General features: G+C 41.3%; 1 protein-coding gene across 4 annotated transcripts in view; it reads right to left on the bottom strand.

Moving 5' to 3' along the window:
- The window catches only part of ASMTL (acetylserotonin O-methyltransferase like), a 104,364-nt gene that overhangs the window by 20,790 nt on the left and 68,592 nt on the right, over window positions 1–14,982 (bottom strand). For all 4 annotated transcript variants that reach the window (XM_077480783.1, XM_077480785.1, XM_077480782.1 and 1 more), the window contains 2 exons: window positions 13,038–13,219; window positions 1,516–1,633 (listed from right to left, as the gene is read on the bottom strand). In XM_077480783.1, coding sequence (XP_077336909.1) covers window positions 1,516–1,633; window positions 13,038–13,219 — 300 coding nt within the window. The remainder of the gene's footprint in view (window positions 1–1,515; window positions 1,634–13,037; window positions 13,220–14,982) is intronic.

Consider the following 14,982-nt stretch of genomic DNA (forward strand, 5'->3'; position numbering starts at 1 on the left):
AACGCAATGCGGAAATATATGATTTTACATTTTGACCATTGATATGCTGCTTAGATATTAAAGTGGATGTTAAGTCCGCTATAATTTTTTTTTTTTTAAGGCCCCCCAGGTGGGTTATGCCCTAATGTTCTAGTATGCACAGCATATTTGTACATTATGGCCGACTTACCTGTCATATGGTGCCCTCCAGCGCAGCAGCACTGGGACAGATCTGGAGGGCCAGTGGTGCTTCCATCCTCGCCTGATCTTCCTTCCGGGTCCCGTACCTTCGGCCACTTGATAGGCCAGGCTGCGATGATGCCACTCCCACCATGATGGGTTCATGGTCCCACAGGAGTCACATCACTGCGGCACAGATCGGGGCCCTAAATGTTCACTGAGCTGCACGGCTCAGTGAGCATGACAGCTGATAGGCAGAAGGATGCATTTATGGCAGAAGAGACCAATAGGGTCTCTTCTGTCATAAATACCCTGCCTGTCAGTCATTTGATTAAAATACAAGTTTACTTCCACTTTAATTGCTCTTTCCTGAAAACTCTAAAACCGAAGTGGGCAGATCTAATTATCGTTTGCCAACTAGATTTGAATACCATCTGTTCTAACAAGTGGATAAAGGACTTTGTATCTGGGTTTCTTCATTGCATGTTAATGAGGAAAAACCTCAGTGTGTCACTCTTTAGCCGGCCATACATGGATCGAAATTTGGCTAAAGACTGGCCAACATTCAATCCATCAATGAGCAGGCTGATTGTATCCAAGTTGATCCATTGATCCACCTGGGTACAATCAGCCTGTTGGATTTTTTACATGGGATTACTGCCGATGACTTTAGTCGCTAGCAGTAATCATTGTGTTCTGTTGGCTGGGAAGGCTCCCTGCGCCAGCAAAAGAGCTGTGTGAGGCATTCCCTAACAAAACTGACTGTGCTGATGGGGGACTCAAGCTATTTTCTTTCCTTCCACAAGTGATGAAAAAAAAAAAAAAATTATGTGTGTATATATATATATATATATACACATACACACATATATACATACATACACACACACACACACACACACACACACACAACAGTGTGTTTTTTCTCAAATTTGATTGCAAATGTGAAAATCCAATTCAAAGGCATTTTTTATTTTTGCATCTCTACATGTCCGATCTTCCACATTTTTTGTTATTTTATTTATTACAGAGATGTGTAGATTAACCACTAGAGGAATCTTTATATTTTAACATTTTCAGCTGGCTGGTCAACCTATTAGGACATATTAGAAGTTAATCTCTTTAAAGCAAGTTATATCTCCTAAATTTATATCTAAAAAATAAAGAAAGAAATAAAACAGCCAATTCTCAAGCAGATCAGAAAAAAGTGACCCAATATTTTGCCTTTTTTACAGTTAACAGTTACATTTTTTAGCACCAACAGGTTTAATAAAAGCATGACTGCAATCACGTATAATATATATAGCCTGCTACATGAAAAACCGGAATGGTACAGAGACAGAACATAAACCATACCTCCTAAATCACATGCAGTACTGTACTTGGAAAGGTCAAAAGCTGTTGCTATATCTCTTGCTGTTATTTTAAGCATGCAGTGCATGGCCCTCATAAAACGTTCCTGGAATTCAGGTCCCTGGTAGTAAAGAAAAAGTTAAAAAAAAATGGTATTATATAAGCATGCTAGCAGACAGCTGGAATTTTTATCATAACATTCGATCATTATATATGTTAACCTTTGCATCGGTTCATTAGAAGTAAGTCAACACAAAAGTATTTAGCAGATTGGAATTGATGCAGAATACCCAAAACCTCGTAGATGGAGCAGGGAAAATTTAGAAGCTCTACTAGGTTTTAACTGCTATCTGTGTCCCTGCTGGAGATAACCATCTTCATATTTTTGTCCTGGTAGCCACCGCTACCGGAAAGAAAGTGAGAGGAAATCCAGGAGAGAAAAAAGGGGTTGATTTACTAAATCTCTAGAGTGCACCCTCTGGAGCAGCTCTGCATAGAAATCAATCAGCTTTCAGGTTTGTTTGTTTTTTGTCAATTGAACAAGCTGAAGTTAGAAGCCAATTGGTCACCATGCAAAGTGGCACCAGATTGTGCACTCTCCACTCATCAACTCCAAAGTGTCTTCCAAGGTGCACACCTCTTCCAGCATCATGTCTCTGGGCCTGAAAATTACAGGGAACTCGAATTTATGTGGACACGGACAACATTGCAAACCTGTGTATACAATAGTTTAAAAAGGAAAAAGAGAAAGAAGTGGGACTTTAAATGAAGCACACAGCAGTAAAGGAGTAAGTCATGTGACTAACAAATAATGTTCAATTATTTAGTATAATTCATATGTTATAAAACATTTTTGGCATAAAACCCTCTAAAAATGCTTTGGGCAATAAGCCTCTACACAATAAACCATGGATTAATTGTACATAAATTACACAATGAATCACAATACAATGGACATTCATATAAAAGCACAAATGACAATAAATGCGTATGTATACATTTCACGCTGTAGTTGAACCCAAAGTAGCAAAAATTGATAGATAAAAAATATATTAATTAAAAATTTCCTTAATAGATAATTATGAGTATAGGTAGGATCATATAAATTTTGATATTCCATGATTGAGGAACAGAGGTATAAATTAAAGGCTCTATGTGTTTTGCAGTGTTACAACTGCTCATCAGGAGCATAAGTCATGGAATAATTCTAAAAAAATAGAAAAATGTAATGAATAAAAGGCAGAAGTTGGAAGAAATATGCAAGAACGGTTTTGTTATAAGGAATTACTTGACGGTTGTGCGTTCAACTCACATCTGCACCCGTGAGCCAGTGGAGCAGCATCGAGGATCTCAAAAGAGCCGCAGAGTGACGCCACCGGGCGCCAGGGTGACCTACGGGAGCGATGACAGCCCTCATAGGCACATCCAGAGTGGGTAGATGCAATTTGTGTAAAATGGATGCAAACATCCATGTGAGAAACCTAAGTGAGACAAACCGTATAAGGATATATGCACATATGTGTATATATAGTGTAATGTGTATAAGAGAGGTGTATGATGGAGTGCCTGGGCGAGAAGCATGAAATAAGAAAGTGGAATGGAAATTGGAAAGGGATCAAACTAACAGAGAAACAAAAAACCAGAAAAACACAAATAAAAAAGAAAGAGAATTCAGAAGGGTACGAGAAAATAAGCTGAGATGTAGTACCTGATGTGAACAGTGAGTGAATGTAATCCATAGATGAGAGTGTGATCCATATTGAGAAAGGAAGTGGTAAGTGGTGTGTGTAACCCTGACCGTGGAGATGCCTATATAGGTGCCCAGGTGAAAGCACTCCTCTCTCCAATGTTGTGTTTGCTAGTTTGACACTGGTGGTGGGACCGCTTTCACTGGGGCAGCTCAGCCGTCCAGCGATTAGCGCCAATCCGTCTCCCCAGCGTGCTTGCTGAGAGGTGACAATACATGTACACCATTCAAACTAAAAAGAGAAAATGTTTTAGTAGAGTATAGTTTTAGGGTTGGCCAACAACAATTATATTACTGTTAAAAAATATACTATAGTTTAACCACTTGCCTACAGGGCACGTTCACCCCCTGCCTGCCCACGCCAATTTTCACATAGTTACACTGGTTCAGCTTGGACCAATGTAACTATGCACATACCATTCCTGGCTGATCTCCCTGAAAGCTGGAAAACACTGTGGTAGGCACAGTTATTACAGTAATCTCCACTAGCTTCCAGATTGCATGCTGAGCCGCTGCCCTGCTGCTTACTGAACACAGGAGGTCACCTGCTCAGCAAGGGCACCATGCAGAGAGTTCTTTGCATTCTCTCAATAAATGCAAATCATTAACTGGACAAGGTGGTGACATCAGAGATTGCTTTGTATTAATTTAGAAAATGCAAAGAGTTCTCCAGTGCTCATGCCAACCCGTTGACCCCTGTGTTCAGTAAGCAGCAGGGCATAGGACCTGGAAGCTAGTGAAGAACACAGTAGTAGCAGTGCCTATTACAGTAATTTCCAGCTTCCAGGAGGAAGGAGTCTGGACCTATAGGGAGTCACCAAAGAACACCAGGGAGAGTGGGAGAGGTCCCCCAAAAAAGACCTACAAGCCTAGTTGACTTTCCTTGCTTCTAGTAAGGGAGTCACCAACATCTGGTGAGTGCGGAGTTAACACAACATTGCGCGTGATGGACACACGGGGGATACCCTGGGAATAAGGCACAAAGCACTCAATATTGCACAAAAAGACTTTGTTTGCACTGTCACTTTTTTACTTATGAAAACCATCATTGAAATATTGTATGTCATCATCATTATGGTGGTAACTTTAGTATTCACTACAATATTTTTTGTATAAATAATACATTTATGGTTAAGCAAGCGCTGCCTGAAATTTAATCATATTTGTTAATCTAGTTGAATAGTATAGACAGCAGCTGCTCATCATCATTAATACTTTTTGGTTGTTCACATTGGCGCAGGTGTCTTATTATTTTTAAAGCAGAAACTACTCCCCAAACAGCAGTAAAAGTCTGACAGAGGTTCTAACACCTGCCCAATCTATCCAAAACTTTAAACAATAAACATAAAGCCTTTTAAAATTGTATTCTTAGATATACACATAATAGCTTACAATAATCTTATCAATGTGCACTGAGGTTATGTATAGTTTGTAAATAGAATTAATTGCTAATTGCATATGAGTGCTTTGGGTAGTGCTTTACAGAATAATGCAGTAATAGAACCTTACTGCTCAATGTTTTCAAACCAAGATTTTAAATGCATTTGACTCAATAAAAACAATGTGATATCAGGAAGCATAAATCTCTGTAGTTGAGAGTCTAGAAGGCCACAATCACAAAGATCTTTCTATAATGGCTAATCTCCAAATCTGTATATTTAACAATAATAGAAATACCGCAAAGCATGCATGGCATAAAATACAAGCAGGCACAGCAAAAAATAAATTTAAAAGTAAACACTAAAGGTCCCGACAGCACAGATAAAACTTAATGGTGCTCGGTCAGCACCTTTTTTCTGCTGGAAGAGGTATGAGGCAAGGTTGTCCGCTGTCAGCAGCTCTATTTGCCTTGGTGATGGAGCCACTTGCATCGGCCCTAAGACAAGCGGATGGGGTTAGGGGCATACAGGTGGGATCCATACATGAGAAAGTTGCTTTATACGATGCTGACCATTCTTTCAAATTTCACTATTTGCTCGGGACTCAAAGTAAACTGGGATTAATCCCAAATTTTACTGATAGATAAAGCCGCAAAGGACATAGCAGATCCCAACCTCCCCTTACTATGGACAGGCAAAATGAAATACCTAGGTATTCACATCTCCCTCTGACTATTGTACCCTCAACTTAGAACCACTGATACAAATGATGAAGACAAGATTGAAGGCATGGGCATATCTCCCCCTCTTTAATCGAGAGGATTCATTTAGGATAAAGCTTCTGCCTGCCTTTCTCTATGCCCTCAGACATGCCCCTGTATGGATCCCCAAAAAAGTATTTCGCCTGACAACAGTCTATTATCGTTCCCCTGGGGAACCGGTCATCCGAGATTTAGGCTGACTGTGCTACAGTGTGGTGTGGTGGCTTTGTTATCCAACGCCTACAATTGGCTGGTCTCTGATGAGTCTAATGCAACAGTGGTCCTGGAACCAGCACATCTGGGGTCATATGAGGCGATACGGAATCTACTTTACCGGGGTGCCAGGGTTCCCATCCCTCTTACAACGGGAATGAGAGCGGTCATACGGGCGTGGTCATGGCAAATTCCATGTGCCCTATACCTTCTGGACACATATCTCTGTATAGCCCTCTTTGGTTTAACCCGCAATTGTCAGAATTCTGGTCCATTCCCGACCGTAGTGTATGGGCATGCAAGGGCAACAAATATATAAATAAGGTTTTGAAGGCCAATTACAGACTTGACAGGTTGAAACAATATAATTTACCAAACTCATCTTGTTAAGATTCCTGCAGCTTAGGCCCGCCTTTAACACTCAGTTTGAAAATACTAAAAGTGGCTTTTACACCTTGAACTGGAGACCCTGCTCAAGGACAAAGCTCTACCTAAGCCCTTATCCACCATATATAAAGTGTTTCCCCCTAACATACACACGGGACTAGAAAAGCCTAAGGCAAAGTGGGTGGCCAATTTCCCTACACTAGACACAGAAGATTGGGAAGAAATGTGGGAGTCTCCCTTTTCACAGCTAGTATCAGCTAGAGATAAATTAGTGCAATTTAAAATAGTACATAAGGTGTATCACACACCCGTGCGCCTACACAAAATCTATCCATCTATTCTTGCCTCTTGCTGGAGATGCAAATCATCCTCAGCGCACTTCATTCGCATTTTATGGAGCTGTCCTCAGAATGAAATTTTTTGGGTCGAGGCAACTATTTTGACTGTCACCACTGTTCATGTGCCATTGTCTGTAGAGGTATGTCTGCTGGGACTTGAGGAAACCACCAATCCCACGCCGGGCAATCAGAACCCTGCTATGATTATTACTTTACTATGCCCGTAAGTTGGTAGTACTCAGATGGAGGGCCTCATCCGCACCCTCATAAAATTTTTGGAAGTAGTTAGTGAACGTGGCTCTGCCACTGTACAAGGCTATCTACCTGTCACACGGTTGTGCCAAAAAATTCCACAAAATATGGGATATTTGGACGGATTCCCTGTCCACTAATGCAGACTTGATGAACGATCATAACGTTCTACTAAGCACTGAGAATGGCCCAAGTGACATCTTTGATCTCATAACATCCCTGGGTTGCTCAGTCAATAGTTATGGGTGAGGGGAGGCAAATATGTAACTGTAATGTACCCTTTATTTTATAAGTAACTAAAGTAGGGTATATGTAGAATTGGAGGATTGCTTTGGATATTCTACACAGGTGGTTGAGCGTGCTGTGGTTTAGGTCGTTTTTTTATATATCTTTATATATAATGTTTTTTTTCTCTTTTTCTTTTCTAAGTTTTGTAGTTGTAGTGACCGAGCCTGGGTATGCCCAATAGGCTCTGTATTGTTTTGTATTTACCTTGAAATTACAATAAAAATAACTACATTTTCTCAGTAAACATTAAGGGCCCCTTCATACCTGCCCATTTAGTTGTGATGAGTTAAGGTATACTGGCCGGTCTTAAAGTGGTTAATACCGCCATTTGTGACATTATCTGTGTCCGGCCAAGCACTAGTTAAAGCTTGTAGAAGGAGTTTTCATTCTCCTCTGACTGGCCTATGAGGCTGCAAGACCCCTGACCCTCTGCTTGGGCAGTGCTGATTGGCCCTGTGCTGATCATATGCACCCTCCCCAAAAAATAAAACTCTCTAGCAATACACACCAAAATGAGCATGTGCAGAGTCCCTCCTAGGGCAGCAGATGGATTGGGGACAGAAAAAGAAGGGAAGGATCAGGGAAGACTGGATCAAACAGGACAGTGCAGAGGATTAACCCCTTGCTAGGTTCCATAGCAAGTATAACAAGCATGCTTTATTGCATATACACACTGATTTTACTGTTCATTTAAATAACTGTCCCCAACCCCAAGAAAAGCCCAAGAAACTCCCATAGCTCTACAATGACGGAAAAAAGTATTTGATCCCCTGCTAATTTTGTACGTTTGCCTAATTACAAAGAAATGATCAGTCTATAATTTTAATGGTAGGTTTATTTTAAACAGTGAGAGACAAAATAACAATAACAAAATTGCATTTCAAAAAAGTTCTAAATTGATTTGCATTTAATGAGTGAAATAAGTATTTGACCCCTTCGCAAAACATGACTTAGCACTTGGTGGCAAAACCTCTGTTGGCAATCACAGAGGTCAGATGTTTTTTGTAGTTGGCCACTAGGTTTGCATACATCTCAGGAGGGATTTTGTCTCACTCCTCTTTGCAAATCCTCTCCAAGTCATTAAGGTTTCGAGGCGGACGTTTGCCAACTTAAACCTTTAGCTCCCTCCACATATTTTCTATGGGATTAAGGTCTGAAGACTGGCCAGGCCACTCCAGGACCTTAATGTGCTTCTTCTTGAGCCACTCCTTTGTTGCCTTTGCCGTGTGTTTTGGGTCATTGTCATGCTGGAATACCCACCCACGATCCATTTTCAATGCCCTGGCTGAGGGAAGGAGGTTCTAACCCAAGATTTGACGGTACATGGCACTGTCCATTGTCTCTTTGATTCAGTGTAGTTGCCCTGTCCACTTAGCAGAAAAACACCCCCAAAGCATAATGGTTCCACCTCCATGTTTGACAGTGAGGGTGGTGTTCTTGGGGTCATAGGCAGCATTCCTCCTCCACCAAACATGGCGAGTTGAGGTCACAGAGCTTGATTTTTTTGGCTCATCTGACCACAACCCTTTCACCCAGTTCTCTTCTGAATCTTTCAGATGTTCATTAGCAAACGTCAGATGGTCCTGTACTGTGCTTTATTCAGCAGGGGAACCTTTGGGGTGCTGCAGGATATCAGTCCTTCATGGCGTAGTGTGTTACCAATTGTTTTCTTGGTGACTATGGTCCCAGCTGCCTTGAGATCATGGACACGATTCTCCTGTGTAGTTATGGGCCGATTCCTCACCATTCTCATGATACTTGAAACTCTGAAAGGTGAGGCCTTGCATGGAGCACCAGATCGAGGGAGATTGAGTCATTTTGTGTTTCTTCCATTTGTAAATAATTAATTGCACCAACTGTTGCCACCCTCTCACCAAGCTGCTTGGCGATGGTCTTGTAGCCCATTACAGCCTTGTGTAGGTCTACAATCTTGTCCTCGACATCCTTGGACAGCTCATAGCCATGGTGGAGAGATTGGAATCTGATTGATTGCTTCTGTGGACAGGTGTCTTTTAAACAAGTAAAAAGCTGAGATTAGGAGCACTCCCTTTAGAGGATGTTCCTAATCTCAGCTCATTACCTGTATAGAAGTGACCTGGGAGCCAGAAATCTTGCTGATTGATAGGGGATCAAATACTTATTTCACTCATTAAAATGCAAATCAATTTATAACTTTTTTGAAATGCATTTTTCTGGATTTCAATGTTATTCTGTCTTTCATTGTTAAAATAAACCTACCATTAAAATTATAGACTGATCATTTGTCAGTGGGCAAATGTACAAAATCAGCAGGGGATCAAATACTTTTTTCCCCTCACTGTAGTAGAGTGCACATTAACCACTTCCCACCCGGCCAATGCATATATACGGCCGGGTGGGAGCCGTCTACTCCTGATAGGACGTTCCTGAACGTCATTCAGAAGTAGAGGAATCGCGCGTGTGCGCGTGCCCGCGCAGCGGCGCGATCCCGATGTGCTCGTGTCACCCGGACACGGCACATCTGAGATCGGCAGGAGGGCTCTGATTGGCCCTCCTGATCACATGACGGCCGTGTCCAATCACGGCCGTCATGTGATGTAAACAAACAGCCGGTTGCTAGGCAATCGGCTCTCCTCTCCTCACACGGAAGTCATCGCTGAGGAGGGGAGAGCAGAACGCTGCAGCCGGCTGATGATCAGTGAGTATGGGCTGCTTTTTACAGCTTTTTACTCACTGATCATCAGTCTAGTGTCAACACACCACACAGTACAAACACAGTCCCCACATATGTCCCCAAACCACACATGTCCCCAAAACATACATGTCCCCAAATAATAAAAACACATGTCCCTAATAATAAAAACATGTCCCCCACATATGTCCCACTAAAATCACATGTCCCAATGATTATCTGCACACATATGTACGTGATCACCTGCACACATATGTACATGATCATTTGCGTACATATGTCCGTGATCACACAAACCAATTATTATACAGTTAACGGATTTTTTTTTACCAAAAACATGTAGCAGAATACATTTTGGCTTAAATTTATGACAAAATTTGATTTTATTGGATTTCTTTTCAAATAGAAAATAGTTTTTTTTCCAAATTTCCGCTTTTTTTGCGCTTATATCGCAAAAAATAAAAAACGGAGTCGTGAATAAATAACACAAAAATAAAGCTCTATTTGTGCGAACAAAATGATAACAATTTCATTTGGGTACAGTGTAGCATGACCGCGCAATTGTCACTGAAAGCGCTAGAGCGATGAAAGCTGAAAATTGGGCTGGGAAGGAAGGGGGTGAAAGTGCCCTGTATTGTAGTGGTTAAAATTAAAGGGAGGAACCTTATGCTGTACGAAATGGGGTAGAATTAGGACTTCTTAATCCCACCTAGAAATTGTAGATTTTGAAAGCAGGATGCCCTCTGCTAAACTCGTCATAAAGAACAATCAGAATCTGTAAGTCTAAAGGAGGCCGTAGCTGACAGGTAAACAAATACAGTATGAACCGCATCCAAACAGTGAAGAGAGATGTCCCTTGGATACTTAGGAGCTGGACAAACAGAAGGTCTGCCTCCTTCTGGGCTGCGCAAGTTCCCGTGCCTACTCAATGGTTGGTATAAGCCATGGTTATGTGGCTGTTGCAGTCTGAGTGAACTGAACCTGCATTGGGAGCCCCTGAAGCGGAGATGCCCAGTTCTGAAGGAAGAGTCGAATAGCCCTGAGTTCCAGAATATTTACGGGAAGTTTGGATTCCTCCTTTGACCAAATTCTTTGAACAGTTATCATCCACTGATTAAGCAGGAGTCTGACTGGCACAGATCACAGTGTTTCTCCAAGAGCAATGGAACCAAGAAGCTCCACACTGGTCAATAGAAGGAGCAGCCAGCTCCAAGCGCGTAACCTATCACCACTGCAGCCCTGATTGACAAGATTCCAGCCCTGTCCAGGTCCAGACGCCGGTGACATCACTTCCTGTTCCACGGTCCATGCTGGTCAGTGTGGAGGTTCTTGGTTCCTTTGCTCCCGGAGAAACACTGTGATCCATTCCAGCCAGCTGCTCAATCCTTTGCCACTATCTGGAACAGCAGTGGGACCTACAGAGCTATGTGGAATGCCAGGACTGCACTTTACTTTGACGAGCATGCATCTATCATCGTGTAAGTGTTTTTCATCTTATCCTATTAAAGTCATCATTTTAATACAACACTCAGGTCGGTGCCTCCCTCTCTCTGTTTTTTCCTTGAACCCTCTAGAAAGGACATTCAAGACCCAGAGGTCAAGAATGTTGAAAACCTAAATGGAAAAGGCGGCTTTCAGATTTCCCGTAACTTGAAAAAGTGGGGCACCACATTATCGCTAGAGGACTTTGGGCTGGACCTAGCTGGCTGGGGAGCCCAGTGCTTGCAACCAAGGCCTGGGAGCGACAAAAATAACTCCTTCTAAACCCAGAAGATGAGTATTTACTGTACTTGCAAGAACATTATTAGTCTTTGTGTTACGTTAAAGCATGCCTTTATCACAGGTGACTTCCTTAATAATTTAGTACAGGCTTTTGCCAAAGAGATGTCAACTGGCAAACGAATATATTCCAGGTGATTTTACATGCCAGTTTAGCAGACCATTACTTACACCAGAGATTTTGAAACATCTCATTAGAAAGAAGGCCTAACTTGGACATTTTCTGGAGAGAATCTCCAAGACCCTCAACACAATACCTCAAGGCAGTCAGAAAACTCTGGAGTACAGAAAGGTCCATGAGAATAACTCCAGGATCACGGGCCATATTTTTTGACCAGACCACAAGGATCTCACACATTTCCATGGATTCATCTTCCATCTTTTTGTCAGAATTCAAGTATAATCCCAGTGCTGTGGCTAGGGTACCAATCTGGATTTTGCAATTAGCCAGAAAGACTGGTGCTTAGCTGGAGTTTGAGCAGGAATCCAGAAAGCAGGAATCCAGAAAGGAGAACCTTCCAGAAGAACCAGTAACCCTCCTCAATATAGAGAGACAACCAACACATACACACACTTGAAAAAAAAACTGAGGATTGTTGTGAAAGGGAAGGGGTTCATTGTCTTTTTGTTTGCCAATGTACAATTACCTGGAGGCAGAAGCATACAAACCAGTTGCCTTCAACTATGCTTGTGCCCTGTACTATCCGATCAAAAAAAGGAAAAAAAAATAGTTTCAGCTGTCAACTTTGCGCACTTAGACTGAAGACTAACAATATGACAAATCGATCACAGCCCAGATTTTTACATGTGAATTACTGTGTTCTTTGTGGCAGGTTATGTTCCATCTGTAAAAACATACAATGGGTTTGGGGAGCAGTTTGATCTCTTTCTTGCTATGTAACAAGTTGCTACCAACTTTTAATGCTTCGGTTCCAGTTAACCATGGTTTAACATTTAAAAAAAGTAGTGCTGTAATCTTCCGAGCTCTGAGCGAGCCACTGCCCCTCTGCATACTGACCACAGGGGGATGCCCGCTTGGCATGTCCACCATTCATAGAACGCCATCCATTAAAAAATACAAGACACTCTACGAATGGTAAAGAGGCCGATTGAGCAACCCCCTGTGGCCAATGGGCAGAGCAGATGCTGCTCGCACAGGACCGGGAACATTGCGGTTCTCTCATTTTGTAGCATGGACTACTACTGTGATTTACAGCATCCCCAGGGGCCCTCCAGATAACAGATCTGCATACTTACATGAATCCAGGCAATTTATAATTCCTAGAGTTAAACTACAAAAAGTATAATCATTATACAGGTTGAAACACCCAACTTTTCTTTTAATTCCTGTGAACCTAAACTTAGCTAATATGATTCTCAAGATCATCCTCTGCTGCACTCTAGTGGTACAAGACATATTACAATACATTAATCCTCTCATTTATCACAATGCGTAGGCGAAAGAAAAACATATACAGAATGAAAGACCCATTTAAAAATGTTAGGGCGGTAGTTGTAAAATAATTGTTTTTTTTCTTTGTTGTGTGTGCAAAACCTGAATCATTCACAAGGACTATATACCCCAGTAAGCTAGGTCTTTTTTTTGTGTCACTGACAGAGAAAAATAGATGTGGAATACAAAAGAGGATTATGAAAAAGCCGACACACTGAGAAAGATTATAAAATAGGCAACTACAGGTATATACTTACATGCACATGTTCAGCTGTGTGTCCATGGTCTTTATGGTGATAGTTTATTCCTTTTACTACTGCAGACTCCAGATGGTTATAATGGGGCCACAAATGGTCATTAGAGTAAATGATATAACTATGAACTGAAAATTCTGCATCAGATACCAGGAAGGTGTGGGCTAACTCCGTATTACTATATGCTAATATTAAGAAGAAGAAAAAAAAAAGGATCAGGTTATACCTGTACAGCATCATCAAAGTCCTGGTTTTAGAAAATCTTTTTGTTGTTAGACAGCAGCAGAAATGACATGTCAAATATTATACAAATATAAAGAGTGGGATTTACAGAAACTCACAAAAGTGAGTACACCACTCACATTTTTGTAAATATTTTATTATATCTTTACATGTGACAACACTGAAAAAATTACACGTTCCTACAGTTTGAGTAGTAATGTACAGCTTGTATAACAGTGTAAATTTGCTGTCCCCTCAAAGTAACTCATCACACAGCCATTAATGTCTAACGCGCTGGCAACAAAATTAAGTACACCCCATAAGTGAAAATGTTCAAATTGAGCCCAATAAGCCATTTTCCCTTCCAGGTGTCATGTGAGCCATTAGTGTTACAAGGTCTCAAGTGTGAATGGGGAGCAGGTTTGTTAAATTTGGTGTTATTGCTCTCATACTGGACATCTGAAGTTCAACATGTAACCTCATGGCAAAGAACTCTCTGAAAATCTGAAAAAAAGAATTGTTGCTCTACATAAAGATGGCCTAGGCTATAAGAAGATTGTCAAGATCCTGAAACTGAGCAGCAGCACAGAGGCCAAGACCATACAATGCTTTAACAGGACAGGGTCCACTCAGAACAGGCATCGCCATGATCGACCAAAGAAGTTGAGTGCACATGCTCAATGTCATATCCAGAGGTTTTCTTTGGGAAATAGACGTACAGTTAGGTCCATATATATTTAGACACAGGCACAATTTACCAAAACACATTCAAGGTATAGTTATATAATGGATACGGCCTGAAAGTGCACACTCTCGGGTTTAATTTGAGGGTATATACATCCAAATCAATGGAAGGGTTTAGGAATTACAACTCCTAAGAATAGCCACCCCCCTTTATCAAGGAACCAAAAGTAATTGGACAATTGATTCAAAAGCTGTTTCATGGCCAGGTGTAGGCTACTCCTTCGATATTTCTTCATCAATTAAGCAGGCAAAAGGTCTAGAGTTGATTCTAAGTGTAGTATTTGCATTTGGAATCTATTGCTGTGAACCTACACCATGCGTTCAAATGAGTTTCCCATGCAAGTGAAACAGGCCATTGCAAGGCTTCAAAAATGAAACAAATCAAACAGATAGATAGCAGCATTAGGAGTGGCCAAACCAACAGTTTGGCACATTCTGAGGAAAGAAGAATGCACTGGTATGCTCAGCAACATAAAAAGGCCTGGATGACCACAGTGGTGGATGATGGCAGGATCCTCTCTATGGTAAAGAAAAACCCATTCACAACATCCAGACAAGTGAAAGACACTCTCCAGAAGGTGGGTGTATCACTGTCAAATATCTGCAATCAAGAGAAGACTTCACAAGAGCAAATACAGAGCGTTCACCAAAAAGGTACAAACCATTCATAAGCCTGAAGAATAGAAAAGCCAACTTAGACTTTGCCCAAAAAAATACAAAAAATCTAAAAAAAGCCAGACCAGTTCTGGAAAAGCATTCTTTGGACAGATGAAACTAAGATTAATCTGTAACAGAATGACAGGAAGAAAAAACTGTGGAGAAGGCAGCTCATGATCCAAAGCACACAACGTCATCTGTAAACATGGTGGAGGCAGTGCGATGGCATGGGCATGCATGGCTTCCAGTGGCACTGGGTCATTGGTGTTTATTGATGATGTGACAGAAGACAGAAGCAGCCGGATTAATTCTGCAGTGTTTAGAG

The sequence above is a fragment of the Lithobates pipiens genome, unplaced genomic scaffold (assembly GCF_037356315.1).
Source record: "Lithobates pipiens isolate NorthernLeopardFrog02 unplaced genomic scaffold, aLitPip1_a1.2 Scaffold_16, whole genome shotgun sequence".
Classification (NCBI taxonomy): domain Eukaryota; kingdom Metazoa; phylum Chordata; class Amphibia; order Anura; family Ranidae; genus Lithobates; species Lithobates pipiens.